Below are 19112 nucleotides of genomic sequence, written 5' to 3' on the forward strand. Positions count from 1 at the left end.
ATCGCCATGTATTATTTTTAAAGAAGTAGTGCAACAAATGTCAATAATGAATATGAAAAGAAATATATGATGACATTTAACACTCCATCGGGAATCCTAAAGGTTTTAAAAGATTTTGCAATTGTTAGGTCAATGTTCTTATGGTTGGTGTTGTGGTAATCTCGCTTGTCTGGTATCAGAAAAAGGCCCACAAAATTAATCGTGGCATAGAGACAAGATTGCGCTTGCCATTGGCTAAAATCTGGGGCACCATACAGGTGAAAATACGACTTTGCTGAGTTACGCACCAACTTTGAAGAACAGCACCCCGGAGGCGGCACGGGGATGTCTCACCCATCTTCCCTTACCACCGACCTCTCGAGTGGACATTAAACTCGCCGCATATTTTGAATGCGTCCATACCGCACAGATACTATAAATTTACAAACACCCATGCCTTCTCTGGGATTCGAACTACGGCCCTTCGATACGGTAATTAGAGCAACTGATCTCTATCGTGGTTGGGTAGCTGTCATGACGTGATGACCACGCATGCGCAGTTTAGTCGAACGGCCTGCAACACCTCTCTCTCATGAGACTTACTAGAGAAGAGTGGTTAGTTAGTAGATAGTAGCGAAGTAACGAAGGAAGTTTCGGATCGACCCCAAGGTCCTCGACTCCTTATCATCCAAGTTCAAATGGCCTGGTAGAAAGATTTAATGCTGTTTTAAAGGGAATGATACATCATACCATAAGAGAACATTCCAAAGATTGGGAGAAACATCTACCGTACTTACTCTTGGCTTATCGAGAAGTTCCTAATGCTACGACTGGTGTTAGTGCGTTCCAAACGCTTTATGGAAGACGTCCTAATGGCCCTTTGTCTATTTTGAAAACGTCATTTACTAATGAAACTCCTGTTCCTCATGGAGAGTTAAGTTCAGTTACCCATTATCTGAATGATTTGAAGACGAAACTGGAAAAAGCTGCTGAATATGCAGGACTTACAGATGTTGGAAAGCAACAAGCTTATGCATTCTACCGTAACCGAAAGACTCGTCATATAGAATTCAAGGAAGGTGACAGGGTTATAGTTTTAATCCCTGATAGCCAAAAGAAAGTTTATGCCAGATGGACGGGACCTGCTACGATCATAAAAAAGCATACTGATTATAGTTACATAGTACAAATGCCTGACAATTCATCGAAGCACGTTCACGCAAACAAGATACAAGAGTTCAATACCGCTGTGAATAATGTCGGTGTGATATATGATACCGATATTGATTTCGGCGAAGTTGAAAACGTTCCAAGAATTGTTCCACGGAAAGCAAAATAACACTATTCTAATGAAGAATGTGATTTTACGCACCTTGAACAGCATAAGAAGAAAGAACTTATGGAAATTTTAAGAAGGCATAAGAACCTAAGAACTGGTATTCCGAAAATCGCCAATGTGCGATAACACAGCATCAAACTGAAACCTGGAAGTATGCCAAGAATGCAGAAACCGTATCGAATACCTGAAGTTCTAAGAAATGAAGTTGATCGACAAATAGATGAGCTATTGCAGCTAGGGCTAATTGTTGAGTCGGAGAGTGAATATGCACATCCGGTAGTTTGTGTATCAAAAAAAGACAGAACTGTGAGATTATGTGTGGACTATCGATACCTGAACTCACAGACGGAAACCGATGCCTTCCCGATAGAAAACGCTGTAGACCTAATTTACCAAGTGTCAAAGTCCAAATACATCACTTTGATTGATCTTCTTAAAGGGTACTGGCAGATAAGACTGAAGCCCAAGTGCCAACCTTTGACGTCGTTTGTAACCCACACAGGACAATATGTCTTTGTAGTTTTACCCTTTGGATTAACGAATGCCGCCGCAACTTTTCAGAGAACTATGAACAAACTTCTCGCCGAACATAAAGACTATGCCGATTCTTATATTGATGACGTGATTATATTTTCTGATGACTGGAATACACATCTGAGACATCTTAACAAAGTCTTAAGTACGCTAGAAAAGGCAAATTTCACGGTTAATTTCAATAAGCGTGACTTTGAAAAGCATAAAATCAAATTTTTAGGACACGTAGTTGGTTCCGGTTCACACGAACCTGATCCAGAAAAAGTTGAAGCCATACAGAATTTAGAAGTTCCCCGTACTAAGAAAGATGTAAGAAGTATTTTAGAACTATTATCGTATTACCGGTCTTTCGTACCCAATTTTTCTGCGATAGCACAACCTTTAACGGCGTTAACAAAAAGAAGGGCTTCGAACGAAATTACTTGGCTGAAGGAACACGATGAAGCGTTTATTCAATTAAAACGTGCCATTTGCAATGCCCCTAAATGTTACTCTCCAAATTTTAGTTTGCCTTTCATCATTTACGCAGACGCATCGTCATACGCTGTAGGAGCTTGTTTGGCTCAACAAAATGAAAATAGTGTAGAACACTCAATAGCCTTCGCTAGTAAAAAGTTGACCGAGACACAAAGAAATTACGCTGTTAATAAAATTGAAAAGGAAGCGTTTGCCGTTATCTTTGCCCTGAAGAAGTTTGAAGCTTATATCTTTGGTTCTGAGATTGTCATCGTTAGTGCTCATAACCCTCTCAGATTTCTCACCGAATGTTCTTCACAAAGTTCTCGTTTACAACGCTGTTCTTTAGCATTACAGCGATTTCATGCAGTGATTACACACCGGAAAGGAAAAGATCATATTAATGCAGATTCGTTATCTCGATTGACTGCCTCTCGCTGGGAGCATGACTGACGTTATGAACTGTGAATTATAAGACATTTTGACTGTTTAGTTTGAATTTTTTTTTTTTTGAGCTAAAATGCTAAACTTTTTTTTCCTAACGTTATGTAATACGTTTAAAGATTTAGCCAGGGTTTGCTAAAGTATTATGTTTGATTTTAAATGATTGATTTGTATTGTCTCGTTTATATGATAACGCTTATATGATTATGATTATGTGAAGGATTTAAGTTTGAGAAGTTAAATGAATGTTACATCCTTTTAAATGAATAGGATTACTGAATTTATGTTGACGTAATTTTAATTAAAAATGGTAAGAATTTTTTAATTAAGTTCGAAAATTTCATGAATGTTATTTTATTTTGTTTCAAGAAATGTTTATATATGTGGATTTGACAGGTCATTAAAAGACGCAATCAAATCTTTTCGAGGGGAGGTGTCATGACTTGATGACCACGCATGCGCAGTTTAGCCGAACGGCCTGCAACGCCTCTCTCTCATGAGACTTACTAGAGAAGAGTGGTTAGTTAGTAGGTAGCTGTATGTCAGCTTGGTTGCAAAATACGCAATTATACTTGTGTGTTAATCGTTTGTACTTTTTATTTTTATTTGTGTGTTAATAAAGTTTTGTGCCGTTAAAATAGCTGTTTTATGCAATACCCACATTACGATACGTCTACGGTAGGAATTAAATACATATCCAGAATCTACACGCCCAAGAAGAAGGATATGACAGTAGCGTAAAGTCGTTGATTAGAGATACTAATCAACGACTTAACGCCACGCAGATTAGAGGTTCTGATCAACGACCAGAGGATACACTACGATGGATGCGATATTTTCAAATCAGAGCGCGAGAACAGATGTGTAACTGGGCCCGTACAGTTAAGACTGTACATTGTATGGGAGAATATAATAATAAAATTTAGCAGTGTTTATAATTAACACTAAGGTATAAAATTTATTAAAAAAATTAGATTTTAATTACTGACTATCAACCGAAAGAGAAAGTTTATTTAAAGCTCGTTAATATTTCCCCACTTCCATGTTTTAATATAGACACAGCATAGAATTGGCTTGACAGATAACTAGCGGGAGGTTATGTGCTGGGCACATCAGATTTTTAATTTCTTTATTAGTTAAATGATTAATTAAGATATCAAATGGATAATGTGATCCTAAATATAAGTTACTTTTTCCTACATTAGAATATACAGGGGTTGGACAAAAATATGGAAACACCTTTAAAAAAACATGTTTCTTTGCTTAATATGGTGTAGGAAACCCGTTGGCATCCAAAACAGCTTGCAGTCTTCTCGGAATGGATAAATACAGTTCCTGTATGTTTGCCAAGGGAATATTATACCATTCTTCCTGCAAAACGGTGGCAAGTTCAGTTAACGATGTTGGCGGTGGATAACGAGAACGCACTTTCCGTTCCAATGTAGACCACAAAGGTTCGATAATATTCAGGTCTGGTGACTGTGGTGGCCAGGGAAGATGGGACAACTCATCCTCGTGCTCTGGAAACCAGTCCTGGACAATGTGAGCTGTGTGAACAGGGGCTTTGTCGTCTTGGAAGACACCATCACCATCGGGGAACAAAGTTTGTACCATGGGATGAACTTGATCGGCCAAAATGTTCACATAAGTCTTGGCAGTCATGTGCCCTGACACAGTTATCATGGGGCTAGCAGAGAACCACGATATGGCTGACCAAACCATAACAGACCCCCCGCCATGTTTCACTTTTGGCAATAAGCAGTCTGTATTATAGGCTTGAGATGATGTTCTCCAGAAGTAAACTTGGCCAGAAGTGGGAAACAATGTGAAAGAAGACTCGTCAGACCATATTACTCCCTTCCACTGCTCTATAGTCCAGGCTTTATGACTTAAACACCACCTTTTCCTGTTACAGGCATTAGCATCACTGATGAGTGGCTTCTCAATTGCAGCACGGCCAGCAATTCCCTGTTTATGAAGCTCCCTTCTAATTGTTTTGGTACTCACAGGGTTCGGTAACACAACATTCATTTCAGCAGTAACTTTTGCAGCTGTGGTCTTCTTATTTTTCGTCACAATTGCCCTTAATGATTGTCTGTCACGATCACTCAGGACACACTTTCGTCCGCGCTGTGATTTAGCAGATGATGTTTTTCCGCTTTTCAAATATGCGGAATAAATCTTCGATACAGTATCTCTTGAAACACTAAACACCTCGGCTACCTTGCTTACGGAAGCACCTACCAAACGTGCTCCAACAATTTGCCCACGTTCGAAGTCTGTTAACTCTGACATAATGCAATGACAACCTCACATAACAGTACTCCGACAACAACTGAACTGTTTAGCGCATTTACGAAGTTGTATAGGTGGCGTCAGTAGTCAAAAACGCCAGCGCCACCTACATATTTCATTAAAATCAATCTTTCTTTTCAAACATGCATTTCACAAAGTGTTTCCATATCTTTGTCCATCCACTGTAACTTACTGTTCTGAGACTTTATTAAATAATGGTTCTTTCACAAGTGGCCAGAGGGCTATACGCATTTATCTCGGTTACGTATTAATCAGGTAGCGCAGAAGACCGATAACCAGCTACAGATACAATGCTGGAAGAATTAGCGGCTGTGAACAGACATTCCGAAATTTCCAATATGTTAGTGAAGTCGAAATGTATTGTTCAAAATACCATTTGCATGCATGAAGAGAATTCTACCCATGAATTACCTTAAGGAGTTCAACTGGAATTCAGTATTTAGTTTCGAGTTAAATTAGGCAGAAGTACCTTAGAAGTTAATTACCATAACTGATAAAATAAATGCTTAAAAGGTAAAAAAAAAAAAAAAAAAAAAAATGCTTACTATGTCTTTTCTACCACAATAGCTTGCGGCTAAGTATAAAATTTCAGAAATTTGATAATTAATAGTGTGTTTCTTCGCCTAATTTTCTCCTTTTTACTTCCCTGCACGATAAATGAAGTATTGTAATCCCGAAAAACATCGGGTATCACATATGCATTATGACCGCTCTCGAAACAATTTGAACGCTGTTTTCGCGTGACACCCGTACGTGCGAACAGAATAAAGGACTCTTTTTGACAAAAAGGATTGTAAAATAGGTTTAAAATGGATAATGGATTTAGAAGAGATTCTTTTCTTGACGTCTGTAAGTACGTATATATGCATCTCGCACAATTCAAGACGAGTAGACGCGGAACGTTGAAATTTTGCATTAGAGGACTACTACATTATATAGTTGTGCACCTCCCTTTTTCGTTGCAATCGGCAGCACCAATCTTACGTATATATATAATTCAAATACCGACTAAAAATTAATTTTTTATTTTCATTGTTTTAATTGAATTTCTGTTCCTTGGTAAATGGTATATGAAAAGTTTTCTAATTATAAATTATTGTTTAATGTATCTGTATTATTAATATATCTATATATCACACTATATAATATATTATAATTAATATATCTATATAATAGATATAAATTTATATTTATATCTATAATAAAGAATAATTTATATCTATATTAAACAATAATTTACGTTTAATATATAGATATATTAAACAGTAATTTATAATTAGAAAACTTTTAATCCATATATATAGATATATTAAAGATATATATTTGGCTCAATGAGATTAGGTTTTTTATTCTTATATGTTGGTAAATTGTGCATTTCTTGCTTTAGAAGTGATAGAATGATGTGGCTTTTATGTTCCGATTAAGATTTTATGCCTTTAGTTAATCTGCATACAATAGTAATAAAATTATTAGTAACGTAAAAGCTTAATAGGCTAGTTAAGCCTAACGAACAACCATTTGTTTACATTTGAAGTTTGGTAGAATAGCGAAGTAAGTTTAGTTTCTGCACCTTCAATGTCTTTTTGCCGAGAAGGACCCAATGTAAACTTTCATTTCCGTGCACCAAAACATCTGCCTTCTTGCACGCTGGTCGAATTTCTTGTTTTTGCGTATAAACTCTAATTTTAATTGTAGAAATTTGTTTTTTAACTGTTTTAACTGCATTTGATGTTTTATGTTTTTTCTGTATTTTACAAGTTTTAAAGAAGATGTTTTGAATTTTTACGTACTTTTGCTTCGCCGCAAAGTGAGAACTGAATCAATTGAATGAGAAATATATCTCTAATGAAATTCGGCGGAATATATTTATTTAAATGAAATGAAAAAAAAAAAAAAAAAAAAAAAAAGAAAAAAATGTGTATAATTTAATAGGCCAAAGGTCAGATCATCTATAAATAGTTAGGGAAAGAAAATGCGAAGCTTCCTCGGCGAAATGGAGATGGAATACGTATCAGTGAGTGCATATGCCATGTATTGTAAGTTATTTCTCGTATTAGACTGGCATTAAGTTAAACGGTTAGAAGGGAAAGATGCAGCGCGACCTTTGCAAGTAGGTTTGTCTTTGTTGGTAAGACGAAAACAGTTTTTACGTCTAGAAATCTATTTTAATATCTAAGGGAGATCGTACTCTGAAAGCATTAAGGAGGGAAAAATTAGCAAATATTTTAAAAATTTTCACAACCTAAGGCTGAAGAGGAAAATAAGCGAATTAGTATGTGTAATTAATCTGCAAATATATATTTAAGTTTATCTCAAGTATGCAGATCTTACATTTTCTAAATCCGTAAAGCGTATAATCTAAATCAGGCTTGACTATCTAAGTTAGGTATATGTTGATTTATTTTACCATGACCACGAAAATTCAGTAAAGTTGGGTGGAAAAGAAAAATTTTAAAGTTTCGCTTCAAACAAAATTATTTATGATTACTGCTATATAAGCAAGATTTCAATGTTACATAAAATATATTAATAGTGTTTAAGCACGTGTTAAACAAAATGATTTAGTACTACTTCGCAGGTACGGTCACTATACATGCATATATTAGCTATTCTCGAAAATAAAGGCAATCAAATGTACGGCAGTTGAAATTTAAAACATTTTCGGCGTATATTTCTCGAAAGCTTCAGGATGTAAATACTAATAATTAAACCAATAATAAACAAAATACAATAAAAATTCAACAATGGAAATGAAGGTTTCAGAGTCATTAGGTTATTTTTGAAGCATGAGAGATGAAAAATGAGCCATGCCGTCGCCGTGCGTAGAACTTAGGCCTCTCGAATACACGCTAAGTGTGCTACCATTACACCAGGAAGGAAGGCATGCTGAAAGGAGGGAGAAAATACCTTATATATTCCCTCCTTTTAAAGAGCTACTGGGGATTAGCGAATCCAATCGCCAAATCCTGGTAGTGACAAATTATCGTCCCACACCTCTAAGTTCGGGAGCCACTGTAGAGACATTACGTTATTTTGAAGCAGGAGGTATGAACAATGTGCAAAGCCCTCGCTAGGGCTTGAACCTGAACCTCTCGAATACGTGCCGAGTGTGCTACCGTTACACCACGAAGGCATGCTGCAAGGAAGGAGGAAAAAATTCATAAGGTGATAAAAATTATTTTCGACGTTTTCGGCTTAATTATCAATTAACTAATTTACAATACGCATTAACTGGAAACTAATTTACAAATAACGAGAGACATTAAATGAGAACTAATTTAAAAGTAGAAATATGCATTAACTGGGAATTAATTTTAAAGCAGGAATACCAATCAACCGCGGACCATAACCGTGATTCACACTTTTTATAATACAGTCGAACCACGCTATAGCGAACTTCAAGGGACCTGAAGTTTGATTCGCTGTATCCGGAAGTTCGCTATATCCAATTCGATAAGAAAAGTAGATTAACTCGCAAAAATGATATAAAAATTGTGTTATCATATGTATATGAAAAATAATAACAGAAATACTGACGAATTTACCTTTAAATTTATTTCATATATATATATGGTTACAAAGAAAAGATCCAATAACTTTTGCAAAGAATATCCTATATGTTATTCATAAAACCTAAAGAATGCAAAACCTTCATTCAGAGGATAGAATGTAGATACTTAAATAAGGATAAAAATTTTCATTCTCTAGAAAATGAATCATCTGTTTAACTGAAACGCGTTAGATGAACTCCTTTCATTTTCTCTGCATGGCGAAAATTTCTATTGGAATATCAGCCTTGAACAGAGTTCTGTCTGACAACTTACTCAAACAATTTGAATGGAATCTAAGAACCCATTTAAGTTCTTTGGTTTAATGATAACACACACAATGTAGAAAGAATGCCTTATTGTGTGTTAAGATTTGCTTATTGTGTCCTTCTTCTCCTAGACTGGGTGTCACACTTGTTTCTCATAGTTATTGTTCGCAGCACAGAGAAACGAGGGCTTGATCATAAAAGAAAATCAATATGTAAATGTTATTTTTACAGATGGAATATGTAATATGTATCCTGTCATCCTAAAAATGAAATATTGAAGTTAGTAAAGCTTTCTTTTAAACTCAAAGAAATTCTGAATAAAATCCAAAAAATTTCAATTGAAGATTTCCATGCACTCTGAAGGAAGCATCGGTTTGAAATGAACTTTAATGCACATAATGAGAGATTAACTGATCGCAAACCTCAAATAATGAAGTATATTTTTACGGTTAGAACATGGATTTTAAAATCATAAAGGTGCAATATTAAAAGTCACTAATTGTTTTCGTGAAAACTTGCAGAATTCTGGAAAAAATATGAAAATGCAAAAATTTTTCCATCGAAGACATCAATTCAGTTCCTCATATCCGATTTTCAGACCCAACGAAGTTCGCTATAGCAGCATAAAACAACGTTAAGTCTACAGAAAAACTGGACGGGACTAAAATATCTGACTGTTATATCCGGGGATTTGTTGCTTATTGCGAGGTTCTACTGCATTAAGGAAATAAAAAAAAAATTTTAAATATGAAAGGTTTCAAATTTTAACGACTACCCAAAATGGTTTGTTAAAGTTTTTCACCTTCTCGCCGAGCTTGCAGTCTACTAGTCCGCTGTTACACTCACTTCTACTAACCCATTTTTTTTGTATTTTTAGCTTTATTAGTAAGTATAATTTTCTTCGCTCTTATGCCGTATACAATTCAACAGCAGAATTACAAAAATTTTAGAAGTAGCATAGAAATTTACATTTAGAATACCCGAGGCAGCTTAAGTGTTGGCATTAATTTTTCTGTTTTTTTTTTCAGTCTTAGTTTATCATATCAATTCTGAGTTTTTACTTCGTACAAAGAAGTATTGTAATCGCAAAAAGTTTCAGGCAGCATATTTCAACGAAAATATCCATTTTGAACGCTATCGAATGCAATTTAACAGTGATTTTGCGTGACATCTGCAGGTAAGGACAAAATAAAAGACTCTTTTCCTCAAAAAAAATTATAAAACTGCTTTAAAATGAATTCTGAAGAGAATTTTTCGTGACGTACGTATGTACGTACGTATCTCGCATACTCAAAAACGAGTAGCCTCAGAATGTTGAAATTTTGTATAGGACTGCTACAAAATTTAGATGTGCATTTCGTATTTTGGTTGCAAACGGCCGCACCAAACGTATATATATATATATATTTATAAATATATCCACTCTGTTACCTGGCTCAGTGATCTCAGTTTTTTTACTCTTATACGTTTGTAAATTGTGCATTTTTTGCTTTAAAAAGGATTGAATTATGTTGTTCTTATTTTCCGGTTAAGGTTTTTATGTCCTTTAGTAAATCTGCAAGCAATATTTGTACAATTATCAACAATGTAAAAGCTGTTTAAGTGCCGTTTAAGCCTAACTATTTAAAGAACATAGGGTTCATATTTGTTTACATTTGAAAGAGCAGAATAGAAGATTTGTTGCCAATCTAGAGAGACTAAGCTTCGCAACAAGAAAGATAACGCCTTCATTTATTATTGCGAATGAAATCATGCTTATTTTTTCCTTTCTGGAATCTTTTTGAGGAAATACGTGTTTAGAATTTACTTTGTAATTTTTAATATAGATATTTTGAGATTTTATGTATTTTTGCCTTGTTGGGAAGAGAGAACTGAATTAATTAAATGAGAAATACTGAGTCGTCTGTGAAAAACTGTTTCTTTTTGGTTTTGTTTGTTTAATATCTTTTATACATCGTTTTAGATTTAAGATAGATCGTTTAGTATTTGAATAGAACATCTGGCAACGATTAGATAATTCTTCAAGTAATATAAATTCATATGCATTCTGAGTTATAATATGCATGCTATCTCGACTTCGAAAAGGCCTTTGATAGAGTGTGGCATGCAGGCCTCCTGCATAAATTGAATAATTTTATACTTCCAAACAGTTTCGTAAAACTCATTAGTTCCTATCTGAAAAACAGGACTTTTTCAAGTTCGCTGCGGTGACGCCTTATTTGTCAGAAAACAATTCATAGCGGGGTCCCGCAAGGGTGCGTTCTTTCCCCCCCGGCTCTATAATGTTTATATCAATGATTTCCCGCACCCATTCAACACGAAAGTACTCAAATACTCTGACGACACTGTAGTACTGACTGAATCCAGAAGTCCCCAGCTCGCTCTAAGTAATTTACAAACGCATCTCAATATGATCAGTCACTGGTGCAAGACTTAAAAAATTAAGCTCAACGCCTCTAAATGTTGTATTGTGCTCTATCAGAGATACAAAACAAGATTAAGAGTCAATACTGATATCTACTTAGATAGAACTCTAATCCCTGTAGCTAATTCCTATAAATATTTAGGTGTTTACATAGATAAGTCCCTCAACTTCAAAGATCATATTTCTTACATCTTAAACAAAGCAAATGCAGCCTACATAGCAATTTATCCTATTATCGGGAAAAATCAAAGCTCAGTCTAAAAATAAAAAAAAAATGCTTTACATGTCTCTAATTCGACCGATCATGCTATATGCAGTGCCGGCCTGGGCAATCGCCAATAAAACTGAGCGCAAAAAACTGGATATACTTCAAAATAAAATTTTACGTAGCATTGTGAATGCACCTTGGTACGTGAGAAACTCTATAATTCATAACGACCTGGATATTCCGTCTGTGCATAACTTTATACTCATGACAGCTCACAACTTCTTCGAGAAGATGAAGCATAGTCAGTATAACGCAATTAAACAAATGTTGGATTATGATCCAACCATTGAATACACTGTAAAACGCCAATTGGACAATTTATCACAAATCGTCATGGTGGTAACTTGTAAATTTTAATTTTAAAATTTACTTGAACTCTGAAATTGACTCTATCCTATTATTTGTGCTGCATCTTATGTTAATCAAGAAGCTTTTTTTATTCAAGATTTTTATGTTACTATTTCATTTTTTAATTATTTTGTATGAATTTTTACTTTATCGTATGATTCTACGAACTTTTGACGGCCTATGTACCTACTGCATACTTCTGAAGGACTTTGAACTCTTATGCCATTCACAGCTTCAAACTGTCTTCGCGCCATTTTCATGATGTCTCACTACTGCTTATCCTGCACTCTTACTAGCTATATTGCACTCACCATCTGCATTTGCCATATAACTCACTGCACCTGCCTGCATGCTTCAATTTAATGCCATTGCTTATCACTGCATAATTTTTATAATGAACGCCTACTTTTACTACTATTAAGATATAGCACCACTTGCTTAATCTTGTCCAGGCTTTCTTATCTTATCTAAACATTTTTTCCTATCTTGTTCATTTGCGGTTTTGCAGCTGAGGATGTTGGTTCGGTAAAACCATCGAAACTAGTCCTGTGAAAATTTTGTAAATATAACGCTGATTTTTGTTGTTTGTCTTCTGAAGTCGTATTTATTCGGTGTGTTATTGTGTCTTAACTATTAAGATATGTCTGCTCACGCAGCTGAATTTTCTTTGTCCACGGGTGTTGGTACTTCCCTAGTACCATTTTGTTTCAAATATCTTTGCCTAGTGCACTTTAATGCTATCTACTGGAGAAAACTCTTTAGTACTTAATGACCAGAAAAAAATAAGTCGTAAGTCAAGTCATAAGAGTTATAATATGGATGAAAAGTAACGCTGTTAAGTGAACCTAGCGCCAGAGTGTCGCTATGGTAAACAAATATAGCAATTTTAAAAAGTGCGTTTATTCTATTGTGGTTTATGCGCTATCGAGGATGTAGATTTAATTCAAACCAATAAGTTTAAATGAAATGCAAGAAAAAATGCGTATAATTTAATATTCCGTGCAAGAAAGTCATGTGGTATACACATCAGATTTTTATTATTAACGTTTCGTATATTTTATTTAATAAATATCATATTCTTGGCGCTTACGCTACACGAAATTCGATTCAACAGCAAAATAACAAATATTTAAAAAACAGTATATCTTTAGAATTTCCGATAAGCATATCTCATACGCTGGAGATAGAAATGTTTTATTCCGTACAGTGTTAGCACTACTCACTTTGAAATAGTTGAGTTTGTTAATCAAAAATTCGCCAAAGTTCTAAAAAATATGAAAGAGATAATAAACAAATTAGGAATTCCGGCTTCCAGGCACCCATGTTCGGATGGAAGACTATGTTATTCAAAATTTGATGAATCTAGGCACAGTTGTTTTTTCACAATGCCAGAGACATGTATACATTCGTGTGCATCCTTCGTTATTTAATTCCTTTAAATATAATACAGGGTGATAATATTTGGTGGCAACAGTTTGAAAAGTGATTCGTTGCATTTAAATGGTTCAAGTGATTAAGTGCTTTTAATATACTTGACGTTGCATTTAAGTGTAAAATGCCGTTTCGTAACTAATTTCCCATTCGGGAGTAACGTCCCTTTTGGGAGAATATTCGCATTTCACACTTGCTTCCTTTTAAAGTAGGAAATATTTACTAGTTGAAAATGTTTCGGAAATTGGGATTCTCTTGATGCGTGTTGTGTGATAAAGATATTTGTGAATGTGGGGCACAAAATGTTTATCCCACTTTCTGTTTCTTTTTGAGGAAGTAAAGAACGTACCGTACTCCAGCTGGTCGGAGTCCTTAAGAGATTTCCGTTCGTCCTCTTCCGGTGGCGGCCTCTGCTTCCCCAGCTTCATCATACTCGCCAGACTGCGCATAGTGGCCGGAAGAGATCTACATCCGGGGAACAGAAAGAAAACATTAAGGAAATATAACTGGATAAAGAAAGCCACGTACTGAGTTATTCATGAACATAAAAGGTTTGAGACTGAATTACGTATGAGACGTTGTTTCTGAAACAGCAATAAATTCACATTCAAAAAATCCACATTGTTGAGGGTAGACTTAACAGTAAATCTCCACTTAACCTGAACCTGGTTTTATCAAAATGTATGTAAACATATAAACATAAATCTGCAACACTGAAACAGAATAGAAAATGGGAGCTTTTGAAATACCCTACCATAGTATAAATGATATTCCATTGTATTCGTTCGTATACATGATATAGTTTAATGTATTTTATTTAATATTATATCCTTAAAATATTTTATAATCCTATGTATACAAATAAAGAAACTGTAATGCTGTTTTAAATTGCCTTACATTCCGCACAAAAAAACATGGATTTATAGCCGGCATTCATATGTAATACAAACACTGCAATTCATACTTTTGTTTAACCTTATCATGTGTATTTAACTATACCTTCAAGCTACAAAAAATCTTCTCAATAGATTATTCGGAAACATAAGTTATTCAAATTCGCTTCACCGTCTTTTTGTATGAAGCAGCAGGTTTTGTATGATGCAGCAGAATAAAGTGACCTGGGCCATATTATATATAAAACATATCCATGACACTAATGTTTAAGAATGAAGCATTTATTGATGAATTCATACTATTATTCTCCTCAGAGATGGTCAGCCTTTTTATATCTTCCACCCGTTTTGCAGTTAGTAAAATTTCATTACCACCCACTGGTTCCACAATAACTTAATTTAGCGAAACTTCAAAGAAACTTTTTCAGTTGAGGCTTGGTAAAAAAATAGGGACTTAAATTTACAACTTCATTAATACTTTTTCTTCCGCGTAGCTAGCCGGGACATCGTTTCCAGTGAAACTGGTTCAGCTAGGAACACAGTTTTTATATATCAAATGCCTTCTCTTTAGCCAAAGTAGTAGTAGATCAGTAGAACTGCATCAAAAGAAAGCAAGCAAACACACATCAAAATTCACTATTAATTTCCTGAAAAAAATGGAACAACAAATAAAAAGCGAATTGTCCAAACGTCCACCTACAAACCTCCTTTGAGCTTGGAAAGCTGTTCAAGAAGAAGGGGATAAAATACCCATTCCGACACTAAAAAAGGCTCTATTGTTTTTCAATTTTACTACTTAGAAAGATAGTGAAGAATGTGAACATTTAAAACACAAAACATTTAGGTGAAATATTTCTGTAAATACAAGGAAAATCATTTAAAAATATGCGAACAGCTTCTATATACGTTTAAATAAAACGTGTAGTAATACTTATACCTACGTTTAAAAAATATGTTAACATACAGTTAAGTAATACGGTAAATATACGTTAATGTAGTAATACGTTAAATATACGTTATTAATACGTTAGTATTACATGTTAGTAATATACGTTACTAATGCGTTAAATATTCGTTATTTATACGTTAGTATTACACGTTAGTAATATACGTTATTAATACGTTAAATATACGTTATTCTAATATACATCATATTATAATAATACGGGATATTATAAAAGTTTGGGTTCAAAAAGAAATGTTTTTTTAATTGTTTATTCTATTCGAAGAAAAATTTGTAGGGCCTATTTAGGGCGTCGTTATTTTAAAAGTGAAAATGTTTTTAACCTAAGTTGGAAAACAAAATTTTGTTAGGAAAGCAAAAATATTTAAACAGGGGTGTAAACATTTAACATAAAGAATGAACTAAAATGAATTAATCACCTTTGCTGAGCGTTTCAACTAGAACTTGTAAAGGGATAATTATTTAAAACATTAAACCTGGACGACATATATATTTAAATTATCGCCTCATGTATTTATAATGTGCAGATGGTATCCAAGAATGCTGTTTTAGAACGGACTGAATTCGTTATGCGAGATACCACTAGTGAAAACTTGGATCACGGTATGTTAACATGATTACTCAATGTATATTAATATCTAAATTCATAAATAATTACAAAATAACTTTTGAGTATATAATCATATTTCAATAGATTTCTTAATTTTACCCAAATTACACTATTATCCACCTTTTCTTCGCATCTAACCTATATCCATTTTCCTTTTCTTCCCATTTTTTGTTTCTTTTTCCTTTTTCACGTACAAATCGTGAGCTTTGCAGAAACCTAGAAGCGAAAACAGTAAAAAAAGCATCTCTCAGAGTAGAAGTTACAAGCAAGAGAGGGAATAAACACAGCCAAGTAGACATAGTTGTACCAGGCACGGAGACAGAAAGTCTCCTAATAAAATTATTAACTAGGCTGTCTTGCCACTACATTACCCAGAACCCAACAGTGCCGACAGCTATTCGTTCACCTTCAGAAGAATAGAAAGAAAAATAAAAGATATTCTCTCAACGCCACGAATTCTCTTGTTTGAGACAGTAGAGACCTGTCAAAGCGGTTTTTTGCTAAGAATCTGGGAACTCTACTTAAAGATCTTTTCTGTGTTCGTTAACTATAATTCTAGATATAATTCTAGGTATTCTAGGTATTCTAATAATATAACTATAATTCTAAACTAAAATTCCAGTTTACGAGCATGATAAGAATTCCGCAGTTTTTCTACTTTCATTATGTATGTTGTTAAAACAAAATTATTATGCTGTTGTTGAAATGACTGCAGAATAAAATTCAATAAACATTATGTAAGGTTATAAGGAATTTTCCCCTTCCTTATGGCTTCCCTTCGTAGTGCAATTGCTAACGATCCAAAAATTCCGAGTTCGAGGATATACTCGCTTCCTTTTGATTTCCGGCTTTAAAAATTCAAATACGCTGCACAATAGTGCCGACCTAAAATGTGATGTATAATAATTCGTCTGTACCTGGGTTATATAACTCGGTACCCTCCTTCCCAGTTATCCTTTCAGTGGAGGTGAATGATAGGAATTTTCTCCTTTTCTACAGTGTACTTTCATGGTGTAGTCTGGGTATCATCGGAAGGTTGGGCGTTTGGCTGATTTTTTATGATTCCTGCTTTGAAAAGCTTAAAACATTCTGCAAGATATATATATATATATATATATATATTCTTAATAATTTATAATTAGAAAACTTTCCATATACCATCTCCAAGGAACACAAATTCAATTTAAAACTACGAATGAAAACATTTTTAGTAAGAATTTAAATTAATAAAAAGTATCTTCATCACGAATTGTAGATACTGATCGATCAATCTTGTCTTTCCTTGTTAATTTTACTTGAAAAAAAAAGCCGTTATCATATAAATCTATTCCCAAACAAAATAATTACTTCGAGTGCAAGAATTCATTTAAGTTTTGAAAAAGTACGAATAAAAGTCGTAAAGTCATTAGGATTTTTTTATTGCGGGACACGTGAAAAATGAGCATTGTCCTCGCCGGGACTTGAACCTGAACCTCTCGAATGCGGGCTGAGTGTGCTACCGTTACATCACAAAAGCATGCAGAAAGGAGGGAGAAAATAGCTTATATACTCTCACTTTTAAAGGGCGACTGGAGATTAGAGGACCCAGTAGTCAAATTCTGCTGGTGAAGAATCATCATCCACCGTCTTTTAGTTCGGGTGCCATTGGAAAGTCATTAGGTTATTTCGAAGCAGAAGACATGAAAAATGCCCTTGCCAGAACTCGAACCTTGGACCTCTCGAATACGCGCGAAGTGTACTGCCGTTACACCAATGCATGCAGAAAGGAGGGAGAAAATATCTTATAAAGTTATTAATTTTGTATCTTCAAATCTTATAAGATTTGTATCAAATTTCAAATTAATTAGCTCAATTTATAGATTTTCAAATGCGTTGTTCATGTTTATTTTTTAAATTTAAATGAAAATTATATAAATTCGGACTTCAAATAACAAAAATCTTTGCAGCTTCATATTTGAAACTAATATACATACTTTGGATTTGTTACAACAAATGCATAATTATTTTATCGGAAGAACGAGACACAAGAGTAACTCATCGATCATTCTTCTTGTGAAACGGTTGAATGCATTCACTTCTAATTACCTTGTTCATTCTTTTGTATGCATTACGTAGGAAAAGGATATGAAGTATTTATACACTTTTCCTAAGTAATGCATACAGAAATCATGAATCTACAATGCCATCATAAACGAGCATTTAGTTTGATGGAAGATTACTTAAAACATTTAGCTAAAAATTGTTTCCTTTTACACATGAAAAATTATATTAACGATTGCGTCTTCTTTAAAAAATATACTGATTTTACGCAATGAATAGAAGTTAATAAAAGACGGTTGATGAGATGAAATTTAAAGAAAGCTAGGCAGCTTAAAATAAGTTTTAGAGCCTAGAAAAAAAAACTTTGGGGAAGTCGATTATCATTAAAAAAATATTTCAAGAAAGTTTCTAACTAAATGAATGTGCAACTGAAATATTTATGAATGTTTGTAAAAGTAAAAAAGAGGTAAAAATGTAAAAGGTAAAAATGTAAAAGGTAAAAAGGTTCATGGATGGAGGTATCCTTAAAAATAATGATGTCTATGACAGATAAAATTCATGTAGATATAAAACAAGATTCATAGAAATACCTTACTGAAATAAAAGCGAAATAAGGGCATTTAAAATTAAGTTGAACAACATGAAATAAGGTAAAATAATTATGTATACATACTTTGCTTTGAATGAAAATTATTCATTATTAATGATATGCTAAAGTTTTAATATTCTTCAGCACAGTCGTGTTTATGGATTTTAACATCTAGGGAAAATGTCAAAACTGCAATGTTAAACGCAGTTTTTATCCTTTTCACATTTATATTTTATCGGCTATACTTCAATTCTTGATTTCTTTTCATTTTTTACATAGCGTAAGCGCCTTGCTCGCCACCCCCCATTCTGCGAAGTTTTGTTCTTTACTTTTGATAAATTTTAAATAAATTTGCGGATATTTACTGTTGTTAATGATACAGAAAAAAATCTACAGATGAAACTATGTAATTAATGAGAAGAGAGACTGTGTAATTTAACCTCCTCCGACTGCGTCCATGAGCATAATCACGCATGCGCATGAGCATATACACGAATGCTGATGCCAGAAATGAAAGGAGAAGGAGTGATTGTTCTCAAGAACTTGTATTTATCATAAATAAATGTGAAAAAAATTTTATGCATGACAAGTGCTTACCTCGTAGCTATTCTAACAGTAAAACAAGCATTTTAACAGTATTTTGAAAAAACTATTTTGAA

The 19112-nt window shown here is 34.0% G+C and overlaps 1 protein-coding gene across 1 annotated transcript in view; it reads right to left on the minus strand.

The window, feature by feature from the left end:
• The window catches only part of LOC118186930 (otoferlin-like), a 963443-nt gene that overhangs the window by 326832 nt on the left and 617499 nt on the right, over positions 1 to 19112 (minus strand). Inside the window, exon 6 of the mRNA XM_085813615.1 lies at positions 13707 to 13822. Within this exon, the coding sequence (XP_085669741.1) occupies positions 13707 to 13822 (116 nt within the window). The remainder of the gene's footprint in view (positions 1 to 13706; positions 13823 to 19112) is intronic.

This window comes from Stegodyphus dumicola, chromosome 3 (assembly GCF_044657685.1).
Source record: "Stegodyphus dumicola isolate Sdum_Otavi_A_Nest chromosome 3, ASM4465768v1".
NCBI lineage: Eukaryota > Metazoa > Arthropoda > Arachnida > Araneae > Eresidae > Stegodyphus > Stegodyphus dumicola.